At 49.7% G+C, this 25,762-nt stretch overlaps 3 protein-coding genes across 54 annotated transcripts in view; 1 reads left to right on the forward strand and 2 right to left on the reverse strand.

The window, feature by feature from the left end:
* The window catches only part of MADD (MAP kinase activating death domain), a 51,821-nt gene extending 49,334 nt beyond the window's left edge, over positions 1-2,487 (reverse strand). For 29 of the 50 annotated variants that reach the window (XM_079102999.1, XM_079102979.1, XM_079102998.1 and 26 more), the window contains exon 1: positions 2,155-2,486. The gene's annotated coding sequence lies outside the window, so the exon portion shown is untranslated. Of the gene's footprint in view, positions 1-2,154 lie in introns of all 50 variants that reach the window. The other 21 variants (XM_079102969.1, XM_079102993.1, XM_079102962.1 and 18 more) reach the window with 2 other exon arrangements.
* A 1,098-nt stretch (positions 2,488-3,585) lies between these two features.
* Positions 3,586-12,123, reverse strand: NR1H3 (nuclear receptor subfamily 1 group H member 3). Of its 3 annotated transcripts, none has more exons than XM_079103006.1 (11): positions 11,967-12,121; positions 11,649-11,776; positions 10,770-10,849; positions 10,104-10,283; positions 9,321-9,587; positions 8,862-9,070; positions 8,578-8,757; positions 8,290-8,389; positions 4,379-4,492; positions 4,071-4,165; positions 3,586-3,881 (listed from the first exon to the last, which is right to left on the reverse strand). In XM_079103006.1, exons 3-11 carry the CDS (start codon positions 10,810-10,812, stop codon positions 3,735-3,737), a joined length of 1,335 nt encoding a protein of 444 aa, XP_078959132.1. In that variant the 5' UTR covers positions 10,813-10,849; positions 11,649-11,776; positions 11,967-12,121; the 3' UTR covers positions 3,586-3,734. The 3 variants fall into 3 exon arrangements, with proteins under 3 accessions (XP_078959132.1, XP_078959133.1, XP_078959134.1); XM_079103007.1 differs by having other exon boundaries at positions 11,649-11,798; XM_079103008.1 differs by lacking the exons at positions 4,071-4,165; positions 4,379-4,492 and having other exon boundaries at positions 11,967-12,123.
* A 5,569-nt stretch (positions 12,124-17,692) lies between these two features.
* Positions 17,693-25,350, forward strand: ACP2 (acid phosphatase 2, lysosomal). The gene is made up of 12 exons (XM_079103014.1): positions 17,693-17,794; positions 17,937-18,193; positions 18,740-18,835; positions 19,572-19,658; positions 20,631-20,783; positions 20,888-20,986; positions 21,066-21,155; positions 21,601-21,733; positions 22,450-22,532; positions 22,649-22,755; positions 22,874-23,049; positions 24,897-25,350. Exons 2-12 carry the CDS (start codon positions 18,077-18,079, stop codon positions 25,028-25,030), a joined length of 1,275 nt encoding a protein of 424 aa, XP_078959140.1. The 5' UTR covers positions 17,693-17,794; positions 17,937-18,076; the 3' UTR covers positions 25,031-25,350.
* Positions 25,351-25,762: the final 412 nt, after the last annotated feature.

The raw sequence follows: 25,762 nt of genomic DNA on the forward strand, positions 1-25,762 counted from the left end.
ATCACATTACACTACAAAATACACACACCACTCCTTCATCTGCTGCTGTGTGCTTTCCCATACATACAGAAATACACACCCCCAGTTTGCTTAACACCCTATTTAGTTTAGATAATGAGTAGAGGTTCTATCTTTTTCTCCCCTACCTAAAAATAAACAAGACCTATTTACAACACTTCTAACGTCCTCAAAATACTGCTTCCTTTTCCCTTGGTCCCAATGCAGGACCTGCAGGTAATAGGATTTAGTTTTATCTCCATAGTGACTCTGGCTTCCAGCACTATTTATAGCAGAGCTACAGCCCCTCCCCTGCTTGGTCACCGCACAGTGCTAGCAGCTGCTACTCCAGAGCCCATAACAATTCATTCTTCCTAAACCTGGAGACACCTCTTCCATGACAGTACTTGCTAAAACTTAATGTTATCTTCTCCCTTGTCTGCACTTTTCCACAATTCAGGCTTTTGATAGAAATATCTCCTCATTACCAAGTTCCCGAGCAAGTCATACAGTCACTCATTCCTGGGAATCACTAGCGCTTAATAACCCCAAATAGTCCTTTGGTTCTCCCAACTGCTGGAGTCATAAGCATACTCCAGAAGGTGGGGGTGGGGGCCATCATTATAGAGACGATCTCAGCTTCTCCTAAGCAGAATGACAAAGGGAGAGAAATGGAGAAATGAAATGGTATGTGGATGAAAACACAATTCATTCTATAAAGAACTGTGTAGAAATGTTGAGTTAAAGTCCAAGTATCTTAAAGTATAACAGAATTTATAGGACTGGAACTCTAGGGTAAGCCTTAGAAATATGTTTACACAGAAAACCATAAGTTCTTTGTGGTTAAAATCTCAAAGATCAGGCCTGAAGCATCTCCTATTACTAATTAGGCACAGGGGCCTCTCTAGCCTTGGTGAAATACCTGGTCCTCTCCACTGAGAACCATTTGAAAAAACTCAAGTCATTATCATGTTCTACAGTTCTCCTTCCAGTCACAAGGACCCTGAGATCTATGATTATCCATATCTCAGCAACAACCATTGCCTTAAGTTACTCAGATTGCAAAGATAACCAGGGCTTTCTTCTCATTCTCTCCTCTCACTCTTTTCTCCACAAAGACTCTCCACCTATAACTCACTCTGTCTTCAAAATCAGGCTAAGACTCCATCTCTTGCCTCAACCCCATTTACTAAGGCAGAGTGCCTAGCTCCTATCTCCATATAATCCAAAGGTATCAAACCCAAAACATATACCTTTCTGCCCTACATCACCATCCAGCATCTAGAATTCACAAACCTTTAAGGTTATTCATGCCTTTTCGGCCTAAAATGGCCATGCTAACCAAACCTTTAGATTCGTCCTTCGGTTTGGGCAGGATCTCATAGTAAAACCACAGGAACCCCGAGGGCGATATGACATCTTTGCTGACGTGAGCACAACGGGAGGCTCTTCACCCCTCCTCCCCCTCCCCAGGCAGTGACCTTGCAAGCTCATCAGCACAGACTGGTCCAGCGTGAGGGAGAACTGGAGCAAAGAGGCCAGCGATAGGCAGGGTTGGGGAAGGGGAAGGAAGAAAAGAAGGAAGAATTGAGATGCTCGAGCATGGAAAGGGGGAGCAGTTGCAGGAGAGATTAAATGGTGTCTCCACTCTCCTACTCTCCAGCAAGTCAATTTTGAAGCATCAAGTTTAAAATATACACACACATAGTTATGTATTTATTTTAAAGAACTAAACGTAGCTCTCCAAATCCTCACCAAAAATAAGGCGCACGCACTCATACACAGGCGCACAAGCACACAGGCCAGGCGCGAGTGCCGGCTGGGACCCGGGGCTGGACACTTCTGCCCGCCCCCTCACCTGCTGGACAGTTCCCCACCCCCGCCCCACAACCAGCGCCGCCCGCAAGGCAGGAATGGAGCGGAGCTGCTCCCAGCCCGGAGCCCGCACCCCCTCGCCGGCCGGAGCGCCCTCACCTCTGGCCGCTGCCCTTCCTCCTAGGACCCCCCAGTCCCTCTGGACATCCACGACTCTCACCCTCCTTCAGTCCTTCCTCAGAGACCCTTTCTTCTTGAAGCCCCTGTCCCTCTCAGGGCCCGCTTCCCCCTAGGAGTCCCCAGATGCCTGTCAAGGACCCCCAGTGGCCGGGACTCGCCTACCTCCCGAGCCTCAGGGGACCTGCCAGGCCGCCCGGACGTCCCCCAGCAGCCGAGCGTCAGTCGCTGCCCCGCGCGGCGCCACTGCGAGCGGGCGCCAGTTCCGCGTCCGCACCGGGGGGTGCGTACCACTCGGAGCCGGTGCGGAAGGGGGACGCTGAGGGGGGCTGGGGCTGTACCATTCACCACCACCCCGGGGCAGGGCTGTACCAAGCCGAACGCTGAAAGGTGGAGCCGTCTTCGGAAGAAAGGCGGCTACGCACATACCTATCGGTGTGCTAGTGGGAAGGGATGGGAAGCGCTGGGCCAGCCCAGCGCCGCTACGTGCTAAGGGGAGGACCCAAAGGAATACCTTTTACTTAGGTTGCTCAAATAGATTTTAATTCGACATGGTCACAGAGCCCGTTTCAACGAAATGTTCATTGACCTGAAAGTCACTTCTCAAGATAAACTGCCCCTGAGACTTCCTGACAGTCTCCCCGCACCTCACCTAGCTACCCCCACACGCGTTTTGGAAGTGCCTGGCCGCCAGGGCTGGAAAGCCGGCTACCCAGCCGGTGGAGCCTACCAATTCCGGGCGGCTGGGGGACTTGAGGCTGGAAGGCGCGGCCGAAGTATCACCTACACCCCGCACGCACGGAAGCGGGCATGAACGGTGCCGCGGTGCCCGCTGGGAAATGGAGTCCCTTCCTTCTGAACGCTCAAACACGACCCAGGGCAGCCTTCCCAGGCCCCGAGGGAGTTTTCTTCGGTCCCACGGGCCCAGGGCGGGGAGGGGTTGGTGGGGAGCGGAAGGGAACAGTTACCTGGCCCTGGGTCTTTCAGGTTGCGCCCTCTTTATCAGATGCCAAGGAAAAATTAAGGCATTAGACACGCACGTGAGAGATGATTGGCTGAGGCGTTGGTTCTGTAAATACAGCTCCTCTTACCCCACTAGAAAGGCCACCCACTCCCACCTGCATTATTATTGGGGAAGGGGCATCTAAGCCTTAGCATTTCATTCACCTATATGGCATTATTGGGGCTAGTAAAAGAAGTCCCCCACCCCTCACTGCCAAGATTTTCACTTGTGACATGCCTGCCTCCTCTAAGTCTGGAGGCTGATCCTAAAGGACCAGGCTTTCTCCTTCACTGCTGTGAGCCCATCCCCAATTCAGAAACTGTTTTCTCTCGCTCTGTATCATCTTGATTTCCCTCCAACAAACAGGGTGGGATCTATCAGCGAGGCAGCGAGGCCAACCCACAGAGTGACACTGGAGGTATTCTTTTGGGGCATTGTGGGGAAAAATAGGAAGTGGTGGAGGCAGGATGGGCAGGGCCCTGGAGAACTGTGTAAAGTGGCCCCAGGTTCATCCACTTGGTGGGGTCAGTAGGTCTTCAGATGGAGCACAGCTTTAGCAGGCGCCCCACTGCCCAGCAGCCACAAAACTCCCAACCCTTTGACTCTCCTTTAATACTACATGAGGATCTCCTTCACCCAGCTCCCAGGAATGTTTGCCCTTCTCAGTCTGCTCCACTTCTAGGAGGCAGCCAGGGGGCCTCAGCCATACTGCCCAGAACACAGGAGACATGGGTAGGAACAGTCATTCGTGCACATCCCAGATCTCAGACAGCAGTGGTGGAAGTTTCTTGTCCTGTAGGCGCAGCGCAAACACTTGCTCTGAGTGGACGCTGCTCAGGGTCCGGAGGCTCACCAGTTTCATTAACATCCGTGGGAACATTAGTCGGTCCTAGGGGAAGAGGAAGGGCAAGCCAAGCCTTTGACTCTTCCCAGGAAAAGGGACAAGAGCAAAGGAGTTGTGGGAGAGGTAGAAGGAATTGTCCATGCTAGATGTAGGCAGAGGGATTCTTGAGGGGAAGTAGATGAGTCAGGGAACAGGCATGGAGCAGAGGAAAAAAGGCGCCTGGGGAAGACTCACATGGGGGTGGTGGATGGAGACGTAAGCATGCAGGGCCTCCACATATGTGTGTTGCAGCCTCTCTACTTGGAGCTGGTCCTGCACATTGGGCCGGTCTATGGGTCACCAATAGAATTTAGGAGCAGGTCTGGCCAAGGCCTTAGTCCCCTACTCCAGATCACTACCCAAAAACAGGGATGTGTCCCACCCAACTTCACCCATCCCAAAACAACAGTGAGGGCCTCCACCCACATGATTCCTGCCCGGTAAGTCCTGCAGCCCACCCAGGTACAGTGTCTTGCTGGGTTTCCCTCTTGCCCTCCCCACACCTGCAGAGAAGATGCTGATGGCAATGAGCAAAGCAAACTCGGCATCATTGAGTTGCAGCTCGTTCATGGCTCTGGAGAACTCGAAGATGGGGTTGATGAACTCTACCTGCAGTCCTGGGGAGGAAGAAGGGAGACTAAAGTGTGTGGTAGGAGCAGCAGGAACTTCCTTCTTTCCTCCAGAGCCTCATCTTGGAGCCACTATGAACTCACTAAAATGTCTCCAGGGTTCTGCTGTGTAAGACAAGTTTTTTAACCTGAAGTCTCATCTATCAAATGGGAATCATAGCTGAATCTATAAGGTTGTGATGGTTAAATGAGAAAGCATGCAGAGCACTTAGCACTGGCACATAGGAGGTGTTCAATTAAATAACAATTCTGTTATTAATTTTATTTTTTTGCAGTATTAGGGAAGGAAACTAGGAGTGTTCTACCACTGAGCCACATTACCAGTCCTTTTTAATTTTTAATTTTGAAAAAGGGTCTTGCTGAAGTACAGAGACTAGTCTCAAACAGGTGATCCTCCTGCCTCAGTCTCCTGAGTTGCTGGGATTACAGGTGTGTGCTACCACATCTGGCTTGAAAAGATCTTCTTTATAAACCAAAGTAAGAGATGCTTCTATTTCTAGACACATGAAGCTCTCAAAAATTCTAATAATGAGCCAAGTGAGGTAGTGCACCCCCATAATCCCAGAAACTCAGGAGGCTGAGGCAGGATTGCGAGCTGGAAGCTAGCCTTAACAACTTAGTGAGACTTTGTGGTAAAATAAAAAAATAAAAACGGGCAGGGATGTGGCTAAGTGGTAGAGCACCCCTGAGTTTAAATCTCAGTACCACAAAAAAAAAAAAAAAAGGAAAAAAGAAAAAGAAATTATGATTTTTCTGGGTGCAGTGACACATGCCTATAATCCCAGCAACTCAACAGGCTAAGGCAGAGGGATTTCAAATTCAAGGCCATTCTCTGCAATTTAGCAAGACCCTGTCTTAAAATAAAAATAGGACTGGGGGTGTAACTCAGTGGTAAAGTGCACATTGGTTCAATCCCTAGTACCCAAGGGGGAACAGAAGATTTTTTTTTTTTTCTGACAAATGGTCTCATCTGAATATAAGGGATACATTTAATATAGCACATCCCAGAGGGAATACAGCAATGTAGTTGAGGGTGTGGACTTTGGTGCCGGACTGCCAGGATTTGAGTCCTATCTTTATCACTACTAGGTTGTGTAATCTTGGGTAAGTTGTTTTTTTTTTTTTTTTTTTTTTTTTTTTTTTTTTTTTTTTTTTTTTAAGACGTACATGGACACAATATCTTTATTTATTTATCTTTATGTGGTGCTGAGGATTGAACCCAGTGCCTCACAGGCACAGGCAAGTGCTCTACCACTGAGCCACCACCCCAGCCCCTTGGGTAAGTTATTCTACTTCTCTGGGCCTTGGTTTTCCTATCTGTAATACAAAGATGATAATATCACCTGCCTTGTAAAGTCCTTAGAATATATGTGGCATATGTGGTATCTACCATGTAAGTGTTAGTTAAAATTTTTAAAAAATGTTTGTCTTAATGGAACCTCTGCTTACAGAGAAGACGACTAAAATGCAATAAACCGTGACCTAAAGCCACAACACCTAGTGGACACGTCTCCCACACACATTCTCAAAGACTCTGCACCCACACTGTTCTCTAGGCTTTCTCAGATTTCTTGTAGCAACCATCTGCCACACTTTTCCATTGGAGGCTTCTTGATTAGTCACTTCCTGTACTTTCACCCTGATGTTTATCAAATGCTGTGCGTTGATCTATTTAATAGGCAAACCCCATTTTATAAAGCATTTCTTGGTGAGGTTTTAAGCCCCCAAGTGTGCCCAAAAGCCACTCTGTACTAGATCAACAGCTCACATAGGATCAGTTCACATCTTTAGTCATCTATCATGGGCAGCATGTGGTTGTAGATGCAGAGGAGGAAGGACACCTGACCCAATAGAGCCCCTAAAAGAAGAAAACAAGTAACGAAGGAAAAAGAAAGAAAACAAAACAACAACAAAAAAAGCAATAAAAAAGAGCCCCTAGTTTCTTCCCTCTGAAACCTCACCTCTGATAAAATGAGAAATTAAAGACCAACTTGATGACATCAGACCAGCTTATATAAAGAAATCTATAAATAGGTACAGATTCAGATAGCTCAAGTCACAATGCTGAAGGGACACAGAGATACTAGAACTGGGAAGGGTTCAGGAAGGAGAGTGTTCTGAAGGAGGAGAAGGTTAAGAAGGTCTTGGATAAAAAGAATTTAGAGAAAAAAGATGGTCTGGTAGAGAAAACAGGCTTTAAAGCTAGATAAAGCCCTTAAATCACCCCCAACAGGTGCCTGTATAGTCCAGTGATACTCTGGGAACTACAGTAGGGGCCAACACAGCCCTGCCCTGTCCTAGAGTTAAGGGAGGCCTTCCTAGAAAGTTCACTGGGTGGCCCATGTTGAGATAACAGATACATGAGCTGGCCTGAGTCACCAGAAACCAGGGAAGGCTTTATGAATTTTGGCCTAGAAACCAGGATTTGTCAGCCCTGAGAATGGAGTCATAGCATTAGCCATATTTTACAGACCTGCTCTTCATTGTTAAGCTACTTGGTCTCTTACTGAGCCCCACTTCCAGTCCTTCCAACACTTCCATCCTTTCCCAACCCTGCTCCCCGACACAAACATTACCAGTAGCTAAAAATGAATCCCCCTGTTTAATCCCAAGTCAGCATCAGGCAGAAAGCAGCAGTATGAGCCAATTATTTTTTTCTTTTCTTTTTTCTGCAGTAATGGGGATTGAACCCAGGGACACTCTACCACTGAGTCAAATCTCCAGCCCTTTTCATGTTTTAAATTTTGAGGCAGGGTCTTGCTAAGTTGCTGAGACTGACCTCGAACCTAGTGATCCTCCTGCCTCTGCCTCTCAAGTCACTGGGATTACAGGTGTGTGCCACCAGGCCCAACAATGTAAATCAATTCTTAGATAAAACACTCCGGATACAGGATGAGGATAGAAGTGTTTGCCCTTGTCCTACAATTGTGCCATCTGGACATCTTTGTCATGTTTCAGCTCCAGTTCTGTGGGTCATCAGAAAGAACAATCGGAAAAGAGCAGCTGGGGAGAGCCCAGCAATAGAGTGTTCAGTGACACAGCGCTTGCCTAGCATGTGTGAGGGTCCCAGATTGATCCCCAGAACCAAAAAAAAAGTATGGGCAGTCAACCCACATGATCCTTGAAGAGCACATCCGGAAAAGATTTATTCATGTTTGACTACTAAAAGACTTGGTTCAGTCAGGTGTGGTGGCATGTGCCTGTAATCCCAGCAGCTCAAGAGGCTGAGGCAGGAGGATCAGTTTAAAACCAGCCTCAGCAACTTAGGGAGGCCCTAAACAACTTAGCAAGACCCTGTCTCAAAATAAAACGTAAAAAAAAAGGGGGCTGGGATGTGGCTCAGTGGATAAGTGCCTCTGGTACAAAATCCCTGGTACAAAAAATAAAAGGCTTGGTTCAGTGGTTTTCAAACTTTTTTTTTCAACCTATGACGTCTTCAAGGAAAATGTTATGCGGAAGTATAATATACAGTGTAGATTTAAATGGACCTGGTTGTTTGGCTAAAGCAAAGACGAAGGCCATCCTTCTGCTTCCCTGTGTCTCCTCCAAGGTGACTTCCATAAACCCCTCAGGCTACTTGAAATACAGTTTGAAAACAGCTGACCTAATGCAGCAGAGGACAGGGGTCTGTTTGGAGCAGTTGAAAGAGGCCTTTTAACATTCTTTCTCTCTTAGAAAAACAAGTAAGCCTTCCCAAACCTCAGCCCAGGCTCTGAAATCACAATGGGCCCCATGAAAAACAACACCTGTCCATCCAACACAGTCCCTTTGTGACTGGCTCTCACCTGCTTTGGCAAAGTCTTCCCGGTTATAACTGAAATCTTTGAGGAAGGTGATGCTCTCGCTCCCAGGGTTGTACCTCCGAGATGTCTCCAGAAGCATCACCTGCACACAAATAGCAGCCCCCAACAGAGAAAAAGAGGGCTGGTCTTGGGGCACAGCCCTTTGAGGGGTGGTTGACTCCCCTTCTCCCTACTTGCCAGTGGACTGGGCTCTCCCTGCCAAATGTCTGCAGGCCCCCCACAGACAATGCCACACCGCTTCTCCCTCCATGCCTTGCCCTTTGCAGCCACCTCAATTGCAGAAGTCTTCAGCAGTGCGATCTGGTCCTCTCTGCTGAGCTGTAAGAAGCCTGGGAGCTGTTTGGCAAAGTCGACGATCTCTTGCACAGACACGATGGCCAGCTCAGTGAAATGGGCAAAGCGCTGCTGACGGGCCTCCCGGCTCTGGGGGTCCGGGGCCATGGGCCAAGGCTACCCAGGAGGGCAAGGAGGGACAAGGCAAAGTACTTTGAGTCAGACATCCAGAAGCCAGCGGTGCTCTGGCCACCTCTCCCCAGGCCCATCAAGTACTGTACCGTCACACGAAGTCGGTCTGAAAAGGAGCGTCTGTTACACTGTTGCTGGGCAGCAACCAGTTTCTCGATCATGCCCAGTTGCTCTGGGCTGAGCTGGGGGAGCACTTGGGGAGGTGAGGGTGCCCTCGGGGGCCCCGATGTGGCCTGAGCTTGTTCCTCTTCTTGCCGTTTCAGTTTCTTCAGGCGGATCTGTTCTTCTGACAGGACACCTAAGGACAGGGTCAGACGTGAGGAGGGGAGAAGTGGGGAGACAGGAAGCAAGGATGGGGCAGAGGGGGTGGGGGTGGTTCGAGGCTCCAGAAAAGCAGACAACATTGAGTAAAAGCCAGGAAGAGGTTTTAATGCACACTCATGGACTGGGTAGGAAGCCCCTGTGGGCACGGGCACCCTCTGCCCTCACACCAGGGCACCCTCTTTCCATCAGCCTTTTCCCAACCCGCCCCCCACACACACACTCACACTCTTCCCGCATGCCCGCCTGACGGCATTTGCGAAGCCGGCACTCCTGGCACTTGCGACGCATGTAGGTATCCATGGGGCAGTGGCCACCACTGTGGCAGACATAGCGGGCTCCCTTGATGACACTGCGGCGGAAGAATCCCTTGCAACCCTCGCAGCTCAGCACGTTGTAGTGGAAGCCAGAGGCCTTGTCCCCACAAACACTGCACAGCTCGTTCCCCAGCATTTTGGGGGCTGGCCCCTTTTTCCGCTTTTGTGGACGGAGCTCTGGATACAAGGAAGAGCCTTAATGTTCTTCCTAACTCAGTCACTGCGCACTCAGTGACCTTCATTTCCTTCATTATATGAAGTCTAGTCTTTTTTTTCTTTGGGAGACAGGATTTTGCTATCTTGCCCGGGCGCCTCCAACTCCTAGGTTCAAGTGATCCTCCTGCCTCAGTCTCTTAGTAGCTGGGACTACAGGTGCCCCCGCAAAAGGAGTAGCTTAGTCTCTTTATCATAAGAACAGTAGATCTCATTTGCAGAGGGCCATTATGTCCTAGGTACTATATGAGCCCTTTACAGGTAATGATCCTTTAGACAACCACAATTATTAATTTCATTTTACAAATAAGGGAAATGAGGCTCAGAAAGGCCTAGGGTAGAAATAAAATTCACACTCAGATCACTTGGATCTAGTTGACCAAAGGCTATAACCATATAGTATTAGAAAATAAAGGGCTCCAAGGTGTCCCTCCCATATCCAGGGAGCCTGCACCTCCCCCAAACACAGAAGCTCCTCACCTTTGGGCTCTGGAAGGGCCTCTGCCCTGGGGAACAGGGCTGTGGGTTCTGTTGCCTCCAGCCCCATCCCCTCAGCAGATTGGGGTATCCTGGCTCCCCCCCTAAGGATGCAGCTGCTGCCTCCCTGAGTCTGGTCACTTGCATCTTGGACATCTGGCTCCCACAGCTCCACTGCAGAATCTGAGGCCAAAAAGGAGGCACAGGGGAGTCTTGTGTCCCATTCTGGCTTCACTCCTCCAGCGTCCTAGCTGGGAAACTGCAAACCTGTCTCCACCCTTGGAGGGTAATCACACTCCTGCTCACGCTCTGGGACTCCAGAACCAGTCAACTGCAATCCATTGCACATCAAGATGTTAAACCTTTGGGACAACCATTTCAGAGATCTGACAGAACTCTCCAAAGCCAGAGCTGGGCAAACAATAGACAGGCCAGTTTTTCCCAGCGGCAAGCCCACAATGAGAAGCACTGGGCAGGAGCTTACAAGGGCCAGAGGGCCAGGCACCAGAGTCAGGGCAGAGGTAGTCTGGAGAGGAGCAAGCAATACCAAGTACAGCTCTGGACTGCTCTCTGCAGGAGGGCAGAATGCAGGTAGTGAAGGAGGCTGATTGCTGAGGAAAGGAGCCAGAGTTCTGGCTCAGGGAAGAGGGCTGGATTGAAGAAGCTTACCAGGAGAAACTTCAGGCACAGGGGCCTCCAGCCACAAGGACATCTCTTCCTGGAGCTCTGGACATTACCAAGACACTGTCCTGTAGGAATGACCAGGGTTATATTCTTCCAGAACTGGGTTCCCTCTGGCCTCAGTTCCCTTCTCCTTGTTTCCACCTTCTATTGGTGCTCACATTACCAGGTGACATTTACTTAACATGTATTAGCCTGAAGGAAGTCATATCCCTATGAGGTCAGGATGTTTTTTTTTTTTGTTTGTTTGTTTGTTTGTTTGTTTGTTTTGCAATTCTAGGACTCAAACCCAGGGCCTCACACCTGCCAAGCAAGTACTCTGCCACTAAGCTATACCCCCTGCCCCACAGGACTATTTTAAACCCATTTTACAGATGAGGAAACTGAGGTTCAAAGAGATTAAGTAAATTGACTACAGCCACACAGTGGTGGTAGAGCCAAGACAGCAGCCTGGTCTGACTCCAAAGTATGAGCTCTTGGCCACCATGCCACCCTTCTCTCCCAAGCCCTCCTTCGGGCCATCAGGGAATGCCCTTTCCCCCTCGCTCCAGGCTGGGAAGAGACAAACTTAGGCAGCTCCAGAAGAGGGGATCAAGGCTCACTCCACCAAGACAAGCACCTTGTCAGAAAATCTCACTCCCGCCACTCTCTGGGTTCTGGAGCAAGTCTCCCTAACTCACATCACAACTTCCTCCCCCAGTTCCCCTCAAGAGTTCTTCCACCTAAACAGAACCCCGTCCCTGCCCCAAGCCCCCATCACCTTCACCCAGAACGTTTCCCCAGAGACACTTTTTAAGGTCCTCAGGACACCCCCCAATCCCACCCCAGACACGCACACTGCTCCGGGCCACTGCTGAGAAGACCCACCGAATCCCCAGGCCACCAGACTTCCTGGCTGCAGTCTCTGGAGCCCCCTTGCTGGGAGAGGAGGATGGTGCAGTCCCCCGTCCCGAGGCCGCGGCAGCCCGCCGGCGACTGGAGCTGAGCAGAGGGACCTGGAGCCCCGGGGAAGTAGTACTGTGGGGAAAGGCTGAGGGGAGGGACTGCCAAGGGGTCGGGCCACCTCCCCCTCCCGCCGGCGACCGGAGCCTGTCCTCCTCGCCCCCGCCCACGGGTAGCTTCCCCACCAGGCTGACTCCTCCCCGGCAGGCCACCCCCTCAGCCCGGCGCCACCCCGGCCCCTACCCTTAACCGAGACAGTCGCATTTCCCCACAGACCGGCCCAGTTCCATGTCTCTCCCCTTCCTCTGTCCACCCTGGAAGCTCTTTGCTCTTAAAGAAGGACTGCTTCCCAGGCACCCCCACCCCAATCCCGGCAGCCTCCAGAGTCAGCGTTCCCTCCCCTCCATAGACACCTCGCAGAGCAAAGGTCTCAGCTCGGCCCAGAATTGCGACATCGAGCCCCAGCCTGCGATCCCAGCCTCCCTCCTCCTCCCCTACCCCTGGGAAGGGGCCAAGCTCTCCCCACTAGCCCCAGGACAGAGCCAAGCTGGTAGAACTCCAAGGGTGGAGAGAGGCAGGTGCTGGGCCTTCCAGGGAGTCTGTCTGTGGGTGCCCTGCGGGGGCCAGGGAGGGGAGGAAGCCAGGAGAGGGGCAGGTAGGAAGTCAGCCCTGAACAATGGCAGGACTGGGACAGCGGTGGGGGTAGCAGATGACAGCAACACAGGGGAACCAGGTTGGACCCAGGAAGGTATGCAAGTTGCCTCATCCGGGGAATAGTCCCATCTGAGGTGGAGGCAGGCTCCACTGAGATTCACAGCATAGCCTTCCTGCCTTGCTGTCTGGGGCACATATCCACCACCCTTGAAGGAAAACACCATGTTTCACTGATTCTATCTCTCCCATAATCCCTGAAACAGGACCTGGCATAGAGGAGGCAACAGAGTAGGTACTGTGTTCCTGTTTGTTGAATGGATAAGAAGAAAAATATGATCTTCTTTATCCCATACTTGTTAACTCAATTTCAACTCAGCATTTGGGTTCAGGAATGATTCTGGGTTCAAATCCCGGCCCTGCCTCCTGTTAGCTGTGATTTCTTTCTTTCTCTCTCTTTTTTTTTTTTTTTTTTTTTTTTTTTTTGAGGTGCTGGGGATCCGACTCAGTGTATCCAGTGTTAGATAAGCTCTCTACCACTGAGCTACACCCACATCCCAAATGTGTGATCTTGATCAAACAAGTTACTTATGTCTGTGAACCTCTTCTGTATCTTTAGAATGGGGCTAATAACAGTTTTGCCACGTAAGGTGGTTGTGAGAATTAAACACAGCACAGCACAATGTAAGTGTTCAAGCAAATAGTAAGTATTGGAGTGTGTCTCATTACCCCTTCAATCCCTTCAGTTATGGGTCTTCCTATCCACATGAAGCTGTCCATCACCCTCCAAGGTCCTTGTTTCCATATACAAACCCCTCACCATCTCATTCAGTTCTTACAGCAGTGCCAGGAGGGAGGGTAAATAACTCCATTTTACAGAGAACACTGAAGCTCACATGAGGGCCTTGCAAGACCACACACAGTGGCTAATCTGGGATCAGAATCCAGATGTTCCCACTCCAGTTCCTGGGCTCTTTTTCTCTTGGCATCAGTGTGCAGGATGCTCTTGTCTTGTTGCCTCTCAGGTCTGACAGGCCAGTGAAGTGCTGAGAGGGAAGAAACCAGGGCTGGTGGGCTGCAGGAAGCCCAGAGCCCTGCAGATGCTTCAGTTTGGATATGCGAGGCAGGAGCTGAGGTTACTACTGGTTGTTCACCCCCTGACCCATTCCCAGTTTCCTGCTCACAGGCTCTTCCTGTTTTGCTGTGGACTTCAGTTCCCATGGGCCTACATTAAAGCAGAGGACAGGGGCCAGGGCAAGCAGCCAGAGGGACTGAAGCAGAGATGAACAGAGCACCAGGGAAGAGAAGAACAGAGGGAACAGAGAAGGAGTGGACACAGGGTGTGGGGGTGGGACAAAAGGAACAGGATGGGAGAAGGATGGGAAAGCTGAAGAAGAAAGGGGGTTTGGTGAAAGATGGGAGGAAGCACAGGGTGGGGCAGGGGAACAGGCAGGGGCAGGGAGCACATGTGAGAGGATAGCAGGCGGGGTTGGGGGTGTTGCAAAATCTGCCCATGTATTCATTCTCACATTTCAGAAAAGCCCCTCTGACAGCCCACATCTCAAACTTCTGCCTCCAGCTTTTGCTCTTGTTCCCTCTCATCACAAGGTTATCCCCTCACAAGGCCCCCACCCTGCTCTGGGCATTTCTGAGTCATGAGCATAAGGCTCTCTGTTCCTCTCATGTGTTCCTGCTCCAATTTTCACAAGGCCCCCTGCTGTCCTGGGAAAGTAGAAACCAGGGACACCAGCCACTGGGGCACTGGAACTGTTCTGTCGTAGCACACACATCACCCATCCAGCCCCTCCCTGCGCAGCATAGCAGCATGGTCAGAGCTGTCCCAGAGACACCTGGTTTCAAGGAACCGGGGGTGTAACAGGGTCTGGAGCCTGGTGACATATTTTCCAGGAATTGAGAAAAGCCTCCCTCATACATTCCTGATCCTCAGCTTCTCCTGATATTCTAGCCTCCCCACAGGTGGCTTCCCAGGACCCAGGGCCAGGGCCACATACAAGCCCCAGCTAGAGGCCTCTTGCCTAGGGCAGAGCTAGCAGGTCAGAGAATCCTCTCCCCTAAGCCAGGGAGTCAGCTCAGCCTGGTCTCTTATAGGGGAGTAAGCATTGCTTGCACTTCACTGGCCGAGCTGTCCCTTGAGGTTATGAGGGGTTAAGGAGCCCCCTACAAAAAGGGAAAGGAAAATGGGAGAAGATCAAAACCTGCTGGCATTATTTCCACAAGAGATGCTATCTTCTGGAGACCAGCCCCTGGGACTTCAGCCCCAAGCCAGGGCAAGCAATCAAGTGATCCACAGCTAGAATCACATGTTCCACTTTTCCAGCCCCACCCTCATGGCAGTCCCTTCAGCCCACAGGATTAGACCCAAGCACCCCAGGCCTTAGAGTCCTTTCTCGTCTCCTTGGCTCCTGCAGGAGGCAGTATTCGTAGGAACATACTTGGGAACCTCCTAAGTCACATTTCTGATCCCCCAAACCCCTAGAGGCTTCTTTCAGCAGCAAAGGGAATGTAGAAGCAGAAATAGGAGCATTCTGCACTCCCTGGTCACATGCACTACTGCATAACTACCCCAAAGGCACTCATTCCCACGAACAGGCCACAAGTTTGGGTTTATGGAAGAGACTGAGCAATTGCTTCTTGCTCCTTCCTTTGTCACTATGCAAGGGTAGAAAGTGTAGGGATATCTTTCAGACCACCAAGTACCTACTCATGTGACTTCTGCCCAACCTCCCAATGACAAGATGTAAGAAGTAAGGAATTTCTACTTCCAAGACCTATAAATTCAGAGATGACACAGAAGGCAGAAAATAAAGAAGAAAAATAACATTTACTTAGTCTCATGTACACAATTTATTTTTACATGCAATGTTTCATTTATTCTCACAATAAATATAAAAAGATACTAGCAAAGTATGAGCATCAAATTTGAATATAGGTAAAGCTAATCCAAAAGCTCAAGCTCACATTCAAATTAAAATGAAGCATAGCTGGGTGCAGTGACCCATCCCTGTAGTCCCAGCTACTATATAATCCAAGGAATTTGGGAGGCTGAGGCAAGAGGATCAAAAGTTCAAGGCCAACCCCAGCTACTTAGTCAGACTATCTCAAGATAAAAAAAATAAAAGAGCTTGGGATGTATAGCTCAGTGGTAGAGCATCCCTGGGGAAATCCCCAGTACCACAAGATGAAGATGATGATCAAAACAACCCCCTCCCCACTTTACTCCATTACACCAAGCTGCCTCTCCAGATGGGAAAAAAGCAGTTAACTCACTTGGATTTAAGTTTGCTTTTGCCAATACAGAGTACAGCTATGATCCCAAATCTAGTCTTACCTTCAGAGAATGATTTTAGTCTAGGGTATGCCCATGTATCTATCTCTCGCTCTCTCTCTCTTTCTCTCTCTCTCTCTTTCACCTGTAGTTAGGAACCAAGGTGTGAAGAACATAGAATCATCTGGTAAAATATGCAAAAGCTGGGGAATCAAGAAATCAGGGCTCTGCTCCAGGTTCTACCATCCTCTTCTAATCTCCACCCTTCCTGGAATCGTGTCTCTCTACATAAAAATTAAAATAACATCTGTTTCATCAATCCCTCCTACATGGGATATTATAGGCAAGAAGGATATAAACATTTGAGCAAGTGGGAAGAAAAGCTAAAGATGAATTTGGGGGATTTTTGTTCTACTTGCTAAAATTTGGTGATCTGCAGATTTACAATCTGAAAGTTTGCAAGGACAGCAGGGTCATATTAAAAAAAAAATTCTAGCTGGGTACAGTGGCACACAGCTGTGATCACAGTAATTTGGGAGACTGAGGCAGGAGGATTGAAAGTTTGAGGCCAGTTTGGGCAACTTTATGACAACCTGTCTCAAAATTAAAATAAAAGGGGTGGGGTGAAGCTCAGTGGTAGAAGGCCCTTGGGTTCAATGCCCAGTACTGAAAACAATTAAACAAAATAAGAAAGAAAGAAAAGGGGCCGGAAGCATGCTCCTGGGTTCAATCCTCAGTACTGCAAAAACCAATAAATTAAAAAAAAATCTAAAAAGCCTAATAATTATACAGTATTTTGCCAGTTAGTCATGACCCACTTAATTCCACTAAGGTGAAAACTTTCTTTTAATTGAAATCTCTTTATTGAAGGTACTCTGGAGTTACCAAATATAGTTGAGCAATGCAGTTTGAGTAGCCTGCATGCAGGTTGCAGCCTGCAAGAAACAGCCCATTATAAAGACTATTTAGCTGGGAACATAAAGTTTGAATTTGAATCCATGCTTCTGAACCATGTAAGCTTGGGCAAGTCACTTGTCTCTCTGGGTTTGTTTTCCCATCTGTAAAATAAGAGAACTAGATGAGAGCAGGGTTTCAGAGATGCTGATTTGTAAAGCTATGAAGTGTTTTTGTGAAACTCTTGAGATTATAAGCAAAAGTCTAATGTGTATGTTTATATGTGAACATTTCTATGGAAGGCAGAGGTCTAAATTTTCATTCGATTCATAAAGGGGCTTGTGGCTAAAAAGGTTAAGAGCTATCTGACTGCCTAACCTTCTTATTCTATTTGCTCCTCAGCCTCTTTCATAACAAAGAAAGTTTGGATCGTTGTGTGTGCAGGTGTATACATAAATATATATTTCTTTTTTGAATCTGGAGTTCTAGGGCAAGATAATGACAGATAGTTCTGATCAGTTTTGTCAACGATGAGGTGAAGTTGCTTCTAGTGGGCAGATGTGAATCAAAGCATCCCAAGGGTCTAGGATCTAACCCCCAGAACGGTGCATCACTCCAAGCTCTGAGTCACAACAAAGTCCTGAGGCAAAGTGACTGCACATGAATCCTAAGAGCCAAAGTCAAGAGGGTCTCTGATTCTGCAGAAACCCCACTTATTCCTACTCTCTATTATGTGCCTGCCCCAAAATATGGCTCCAAAGGTCTGAAATTCTCCCTTAGGGATTCAATGCTTTGGGTTTGGAAAGTCTGAACATCCTGTGCAACCCAACTCCTTTGGGAAGAAGTATGACGTCTGGGCTCTAAACTGGAAGTTGTAAGTGGACAAGAAGGAAGACGAAAGCACTGGAAAAAGGAAATGAGAGACTTTCTGAAGCTTTGCTCCGGGCAGACATGAACAGTAGACTATGCTGGGACCAACCTCAAGGGCACAGGGAGTCCAAAGGGCTGTTTACACACTTTGGTCCTGCATCCCAAACAAAACCTCTCCCGGGAAACAGGGACCAAGCCAAGGCTCAAACTCCACCCGAAGACCAGGGGCGTGGTGAGAGACGCCCTATACTTCACCACCCCTCGCTCCAATTCTGCACTCCCGGCTCTGGGATAAGGACCAGCAGCACCTCGGCCTGAAGGGGCGCTCGCTCTTGTGGCCACGGCCCCACCCAGGGCAAGCGCCACCTTGGTACGGGAAGACGCAGCCCTGACCCCGTATCCCCTTGACCAAGACAAGTCTTCAAGCCCCTTTGCCGCGCAGTGTCGCGCTACGTTCCTACACGTCTCCGCCACTGCCAGATCGCGAAATTCCTCCACGGATTCCCTTCCAGATTCTACCACCCGTGCTCCTCCCTTAGCAAGATGTCGGCGAGCGTACTTCCGGCGTGTGTCCTTACGGGTGCGTCCGGGCGGCTGCAGCTGGTGCCACTCAGCGCGTTCCGACCTCTTTGCGCGCACACACACTAGAGCGATGATGGCCGGCAGACAGCACGGCTGGAGCCGGGCCGCTCTTTTCCAGCTCCTTTTTGTCATGAACCTGATGGTGATGCCACTCACCCAGGCCCGGAGTCTGCGCTTCGTTACCTTGGTAATGGGCAACAGAGTCACCAAAGGATTTGCCAGAGCTAGAAGGGCAAAGGCCTGCTGGTGGAGGGAGGGACAGGGCTTGTGATGGGGGGTCGAGGACTGGAGGAGAAGATCTGGTTTAGGAGACCATTGGCCTGGGGGAGTTCGAGGGGCTGGGTTCAGAACTGATGTGGAGCCCTCGGTCATTCTGGGGGGCAGGGCGTTCGGGTAAGGGGTTCTGTATTAGCGGGTAGGTGGGAAGAGTTTTCCCTGGGTCAAGGATGTGGTTAAAAGGTTAAGAGACTCACCATGAAAGATGACTTTGGTGACTTTTTTCCTTCAGTTTTACCCACCGAAAGCATTATTCTCACTACTTTTTTCTTTCCAGTTGTGCCTTGGCTTGCCCATGGTCTCCAGTTACATTGCTTAGTCAACACCCTCCTGAACTCTGGTCTTTTGCAGTGGGTGTCGGTGAGGCTTCCTATCCCCAACACGGGGCAGAGGTGTGCTCTGTGTTCCTATCAAGGAGACCCTTCTAACCTGTAGGCAAACCATTTTCTTTCCTCAGCTTTACCGACACGGAGACCGTTCACCTGTGAAGACATATCCCAAGGACCCCTATCAGGAAGAGGAATGGCCCCAGGGGTTTGGTCAGCTAACCAAGGTGGGTCAGAAGCAGGTCACCCTCAGGATCAGCTGTAGAATGAATAACTTTTAATTGAGCATGGTGATGGCACAGTCCTGTAATCCCAGCTTCTCTGGAGGTGAAGGCAGAAAGATTGCAAGTTCAAAACCAGCTTGGGAAATTTAGTGAGTCTCTGGCTCAAAATTTTAAAGAAATAATAAAAAGAGCAAGGGATGTAGCTCAGTGGTTGAGTGCCCCTGGGTTTCAATCGCTAGTACTGGAAACAACAACAAAGATGAGTAACCTCTGGTGCAGCCTGCAGAACTTGGGGTCCTCTAAACTGCCAGTTCCCACATGGATGTTGACTAACCAGATTTTTTTTTTTTTTTTTCGGTGCCGGGGACTGAACCCAGGGCCTTGTGCTTGTGAGACAGGCCTTCTACCAGCTATATCCCCAGCCCATGACCACATTTTTTTGTTATTGTTGTTTGTTTTTGTGGTGCTTGGTGATCAAACCCAGGGTCTCACACATGCTAAGCATACACTCTACTACTGAGCCACATCCCCAGCCCCAACCAAATTTCTTAACCTTAAGTTACTCTGTGTCTAGGACAATACCACACACAGCTGGCTACTTAAATGGTTCATGGGGTCAGAATAATCCATTCCTACTTCAGCCAGGGGTATACTTAGAAAGCAACAGCACCCAAACGCCGTAGGGTTTGTGAGCCATTCCTTCTATATGAACCCTCTTAACCCTTGGATTTGCCCACAGGAAGGGATGCTACAGCACTGGGAGCTGGGCCAGGCTCTGCGGCAGCGCTACCATGGCTTTCTAAACACCTCTTATCACCGTCAGGAGGTAAGGCTGGGAGCTTAAGAGGCAAAAGGAATGGGATCTGTTCTCATCCTCTTCCTTCAGGAAGCCTAAGGATGAGGCTAAGCATTCTGGCCTCCCTCCTGCATTTTTGGTCATAGGCTGAGACATCTAAGAACCATCTAGAATGTAGCTCTGGAGGCTGAGTTGCCCCTGCTTGACTGGGAAAAGGCATCAAGATCAAGACTGATCAAGCATCCAACTGAGACTTAAGGAAGGGCCTGGCAAAGTTGGTTTTGACTGTGAAGTAACAGGCTTTCCCTCCAAAACATTGATTACCTACTGTGCTAGTACTTTGCGTACAGTGGTGCACCACTCAGATATAATATCTGTTTCCATGAAGTTAAGAGTATAGTGGGGGTGTCAGATGATAAGCCAGGAAGGACAAGGTAAAGGAAGCAGGGAAGATTGACATGGGTGCTGCTCCTGAGGTCTTTTCCCCACCCAAGAGATGGAGGTTGCTATAGCTGTTCCTCTGGTTCACACTCTCAGCCCAGCTGTCTCAGGAGTCTGTACATATTCATGTTCCTGAGGCCCAGCTCTATCGTGAGGCTGCCTTCCCCAGTTCCTTCCCCAGTTTCACAAACCCTCTCTCTTCCTTATTTTTCCCCCTGGTCTCTGAGCCAGTTTATGAAGAATGAGACTCGGCAGACATCAGAGTATCAGAATGAGAATACTCAGAAAGACCAGGGACAGCCTACTACTGACTAAGCACTTTTGACTAGGAGGAAGGGGCATTTGCATTAGAGTCATTCCCACAGTCTGAGTTCTTCGCACAGTGGTGATAGCCCCAGCTGATGTTTGGGGCCTAGAAAGGAAGGCAAAGAAGGGGATGCATGGTGGGTTTACAATTTCTGGGTGGCCATCAAGAACAGGTTCTCTCCTTGGGGCCCCAGGAAGAGCCCCGAGTGCCTTTGCACATACACACAGGTGAGACTCATGTTGCCATCTCTGCAGGTGTATGTGCGAAGCACTGACTTTGACCGTACTCTCATGAGTGCTGAGGCCAACCTGGCTGGACTTTTCCCTCCCAATGGGATGCAGCGGTTCAACCCTAACATATCATGGCAGCCTATCCCTGTTCACACTGTGCCTATCACGGAGGACAGGGTAAGACTGGCTAACCCTTCCCTGGAGGTGGCAAGGGGGACAACTGTGGACATGGGACTGCTGGTCCCAGACTTCTCTGCCTGTTTTCTCCCTTTGGTCTGCAGCTGCTAAAGTTTCCGTTGGGCCCGTGTCCCCGTTATGAGCAGCTGCAGAACGAGACTCGGCAGACACCAGAGTATCAGAATGAGAGTATTCGGAATGCAGTGAGTGGGGGCTAAGTCGGAGGTCATCAGACTGCTCTTTCTCCAGGGCAGGACTGATCCCCTGATTCATTTTTCATAGCAATTTCTGGACATGGTGGCCAATGAGACAGGACTTACAGACCTGACTCTGGAGACTGTCTGGAATGTCTATGACACACTCTTCTGTGAGGTGAGCCCACAGAGGTGCCCAGTGGGATTGCTTTTCTCTCACCCTCAGCAGGCCCAGGTCACCAGGATGGTAGAACACAGTGCCTGAATACCGCCATGCCCACTGGGGAGGTCCAGCAAGCTGCTGCCTGTGAAACACGGGAACTTCCCCCACGGGTGAAAAGTCTCAGAGTGGGAAATGATTTACTAGTCAGCAGTTCCTACTCCTCTCCACCCAGGGCTCTCGTGGTATCAGGCGCCTTTCTGCTGAATCTTGCTCTTTGTGCCTGAGCTTCCTTTCTTGTGCCCTGCAGCCCCAACACCGCCTGCCATTCCAGCCCCTCCGCCTCACCGCTGCTCTCCTCCCCTTCCCTCACACACAGGCACCTTCCCTCTGAGGAAGAGAGCTGCCCCCAGAGAGGCTCTGCCTAGGTCTGGGGAGTTAACCTGCCCCATACAATACACAGCAAACCCATGGGTTACTCCTGCCACCCTGGGCCTCACCCCAAACCATGCAGCGTCTGAGCCAGCTAAAGGACTTCAGCTTCCGCTTCCTCTTCGGGATCCATGAGCAGGCAGAGAAGGCCCGGCTTCAGGGGGGTGAGTGACAAGGACAGCATGTCACTCCCCTCCACATTGAAAATCTGCTATGGGGCTTCTCACACGTCCTTGCCTAAAATATTCTCTGCTCTTTCAAAACCAATTTCCCCTTTGTCTTCCCCTGTAGTCATCCAGCTCTCTCGACACAGCCCTGTGAACAGAGTCAGGTTTACATGCTTCTTTTCTGCCATACTTACTAAATTTCACCCATGTCAGAAGACCTTTCCTCCCCTAACTGAATACCTTCCTCCGGAGAACTGCTGGGGCCATTTTGAGAGAAGACTGAGAATAATAACATGTGCCAGCTTCCGTATTTGAGCACCCAAGAGCATGCCAGCTGTAGAGCCTTTCTGACACCTCAGTAGTTTTCAGAACCTGCATATGGCATTTACCTGGCATGGAGCCACCGTCCTGTGTGTTGTGGAGCAGTCTTAAGTTTACATTTGTTCCACACTGGAGTAATCAAACTGGGAAGGGCTTCATAGCTCACCGATGAAGGGGCAGGTTTCTTCATCTGTGTTTAAATATACCTTGTTTTATTTTGCTTCCCTACGTAAATTTGAAAATTCTTGGAGAGTAGGGAGTGGTTTAGAGTTCTGACATGGGCCCCATGAACCTGAAGAGTCCTGTAGGTTGGTGATTAGAATCAGGACTAGTAGAGGTTGAGAGGAGCAAATGGGTCTGAGCCAGTGACACTGGGGACTTTTCTTCTTCAGGAGTCTTGCTGGCTCAGATACGGAAGAACCTGACTCTAATGGCAACTACCTCCCAACTCCCTAAGCTGCTAATGTACTCTGCGGTAAGATCCTGAACTCCCCAGGGTGCTGACACCAAGGCAGTAGTTGAATTTCACCTCTATTCAGTGCCTGGGGGTGTGGGGGAGCAGTGCTGATGGGCAGGCCCTCTCCCTTACAGCACGACACTACCCTGGTTGCTCTGCAAATGGCACTGGATGTCTACAATGGTGAACAAGCCCCCTATGCCTCCTGCCACATATTTGAACTCTACCAGGAAGATAACGGGTAAGTCAAGCTACCAGTGTGACCTCTGGAGAGGCACTCAGGTATGACTGAGGGCAGCCCAAGGACTCATCTACAGGCATGGTGAGCAGTTCCCATCTTGCCTGCTGTCAACCCTCAGGAATTTCTCCGTGGAGATGTACTTTCGGAATGAAAGTAAGAACAACCCCTGGCCACTGATCCTGCCTGGCTGCCCTCACCGCTGCCCATTACAGGACTTCCTTCACCTCACAGAGCCTGTCGTGCCCAAGGACTGGCAGCAGGAGTGCCAGCTGGCAAGCAGTACCGCAGACACAGGTGAGCTGCTGCGTGCCTCTGTGCTAGTCATGTCCCAGGTCACATCCACAAATCTTGAGGGAGCTGTCACACTTCCAGCCATCTTACTGTACCTCCCTGGAAAGTCCCATCTTCCACCCTGAGAACATTTTACCCCTTCTCCCCACTCCACCTTCAGGGGATACACTCACTTCTTACATAGCTGAGAAATAAGACAGCCAGGAGAGAGCACTTATTCTCCCACCACCAGACCTACTGGCTTACTGTTGGCAAAAGCCAGGATGCAGGGGCAACTGCTCCACTTACTCTGGATCCCTTGCTTCTACTCTCCATGAGGACCTCTGATGCCTCAGTGTGTTCCCTTCTCTCCTGGAGAGTTGCATCTCAGAGCCGAACAGAGACCTCTGAGGCCCATTCCTCCAGCTCCCGATTCCTTTGAGGGTAGAATTCATGGACGAGTTGCCTAGCTCTGGCTTTTCCTCACTACTCATCCTCTCAGACTGACATTGCATTGAAGCCACCCTTGTCAAGGTGACCAATACATAGCTTCTCTCACCTCTCAGCAGCATTACATAATTGATTACTCCTTCCTTATGCACTTCCTTGGGGGCTAGAGTTGTACCTCAGTAGTAAAGCACTTTCCTAGCATGTGAGAAGCCTTGGGATGAATCCCCAGCACTGCCAAATCCTGCCACCCCAAGAAAAAAAATTTTCTTGATTTCTCCTGGTTTTTCTACTTCCATGCTTCCCTCCCCACTAAAATGATGGCCCACAGCTTTTCCCAGCCCTTTTCTTATCTATACTGACTCCTAAAGTGATTTCATCCAGCCTCATGGCTTCCACGCCCCATCTCCATGCTAAATTCTGTCTTTGTGTTATGACTTGCAGATGCATGACCTCTTCTCTGGGCTAAACTCATGTCCAGCTGAGGTCTCTACATGGACGTCCAATGGGGTATTTAGGTTGACATGTCTAAAACCAGATGCTCTTCCCCTCAAATCTGCTTTTCCTCCAGGCTTCCCCATTTTAGTAAATGCCACATTACTCACCCTATTGACAGTGTAACCCTAGGCAATATCTTTCTCATAACCCACATCCGGCCCACTAGCAGATCCTATCAGCTCAGTCTTTCAGGTACATGCTCTTCCCTCCCTAGTCCATTTCATCAGCTCTTGTCTGAACTGCTGAAGTCTCTAGCATTCTTTCTGGTTCTGTTCTTGACTGTGTTAATCTCTCAACAAGTAAGAAGTAATTTCTAAAAAACCATACATAGGCTCATGTCACATCAGAATCTTCCAGTGGCTTCCCATTCCATAGAAAATGAAATCCATAGAAAATGAAATCCAAGTTCTCTGCTTGGCCTCCCAGGCCCTACTTAGCCTGGTCCTCTGCCCTATCTCTTACTTGCCCCTTGTTTACTTTGCTCCAGTGAGACTTTGCTTCTTAGAACATGCCATGTTTATTCCCGTATTGGGGCCTTCTGTAATTGCTTCCTGACCCCCCTCTGCTCTCATACCTTTGTCTCATCATCTGTTCTGACTTCCTCATTGACGCCTTCCCTAACTGAGTTTCTTGTAGCACTTACCACTAACCTGTTATTCCCATCATTTGCTTGTTGATTGGACCTTTCCTCCTAAAATGTGAATTTGGCCAGGGGATGTAGCTCAGTGGTAGAGCACTTGCCTAGCATATGTGAGCCCTGGGTTTGATCTCCAGCACTGGGAATATAGAACCCTTGTGCTAGGTGGAAACTCCATGAGGGCTGCCTGCATATCCCCTGTATGTCAGAACAGTACCTGGCATATGGTAGGTGCTCATTTGTTAGAAGAATGCTAACATTACTTTTCTCTTCCCCTCCCCCTGCCCAGAGGTGATCGTGGCCTTGGCCGTCTGTGGTTCCATACTCTTCCTTCTCATAGTGCTGCTCCTCACCGTCCTCTTCCGGATGCAGGCCCAGCCTCCTGGCTACCGCCACATTGCAGATGGGGAGGACCATGCCTGACAACCACTCAGCCCCCTTCCCTCTGCCTCCTAGGGGAGGTGGGCTGGGCCCTGTTCCTGACTGTTGCTGCTCCTCAGCCTATGGACGGGAGACCCTGGGTTGGGCCTCCTTAATTACACCAGCCCAGACGAGCAAGTGGGGCTTGGCTTGGCCCACGGTACCTGTTCACTCAGCATTCACATGCCTGATGTTCACCAAGTACTGTGTTGGACATTGGCTTTCTCCAAACAGGATTTGCCTCTTCCATATTCCCTAAGGACCTGAGATGTAGACAAGCATTCGGGTGTCACTCAGGACCTGGGATAAAAATAACTGAAGGAGTCGGTGCTTGATCTGCCTTGCTCTTCCACCAAGCCCTGCTCTTTATCTTCCAGCCTGGAGTCTTTGGCAAATGGGTCACCGGACATCATCTTGCCTCTCAGTGCTTATTTAGAGGGAAAAATTGCACAACTCTGGGGGTACACAACATTTGCTACCAAGGACCTGGATCCCCCAACAACCAGCCAACCAAGTTTTCCTTTGTCCAGCTGAAGCTACCATTAGTGTCAATGGTTCAGGCACTTCTGTCACCCCTTGGTGACTTGAGCAGGTCTGGAAGGGTGTTTGTATTGTACGGGGAGGGAGCTGGGGAGGGGGAGGGAGCAAGTCATACAGAATCATGAAAATACTCCCTCAGCTGGATGGGGCTCTCCAGGGACTTGCGGTAAATGCAGGTGGCGAGCTGGATAGTTC

Source organism: Sciurus vulgaris, assembly GCF_902686455.1.
Source record: "Sciurus vulgaris genome assembly, chromosome: 11".
NCBI classification, from domain to species: Eukaryota; Metazoa; Chordata; class Mammalia; order Rodentia; family Sciuridae; genus Sciurus; species Sciurus vulgaris.

Excerpts from the sequence above, each read along its gene's own strand:
- NR1H3 (XM_079103006.1), bottom strand. The coding sequence starts at position 10,812 with ATGTCCTTGTGGCTGGAGGCCCCTGTGCCTGAAGTTTCTCCTG. Across the intron at positions 9,588-10,103 it reads GGCCCTTCCAGAGCCCAAAG|AGCTCCGTCCACAAAAGCGG; the intron begins GTGAGGAGCTTC and ends CCTTGTATCCAG. Across the intron at positions 8,390-8,577 it reads TGAAGACTTCTGCAATTGAG|GTGATGCTTCTGGAGACATC; the intron begins GTGGCTGCAAAG and ends ATTTGTGTGCAG.
- ACP2 (XM_079103014.1), top strand. The coding sequence starts at position 18,077 with ATGATGGCCGGCAGACAGCACGGCTGGAGCCGGGCCGCTCTTTTCCAG. Across the intron at positions 20,784-20,887 it reads TGCCTATCACGGAGGACAGG|CTGCTAAAGTTTCCGTTGGG; the intron begins GTAAGACTGGCT and ends TTTGGTCTGCAG. Across the intron at positions 22,756-22,873 it reads CTCTACCAGGAAGATAACGG|GAATTTCTCCGTGGAGATGT; the intron begins GTAAGTCAAGCT and ends GTCAACCCTCAG.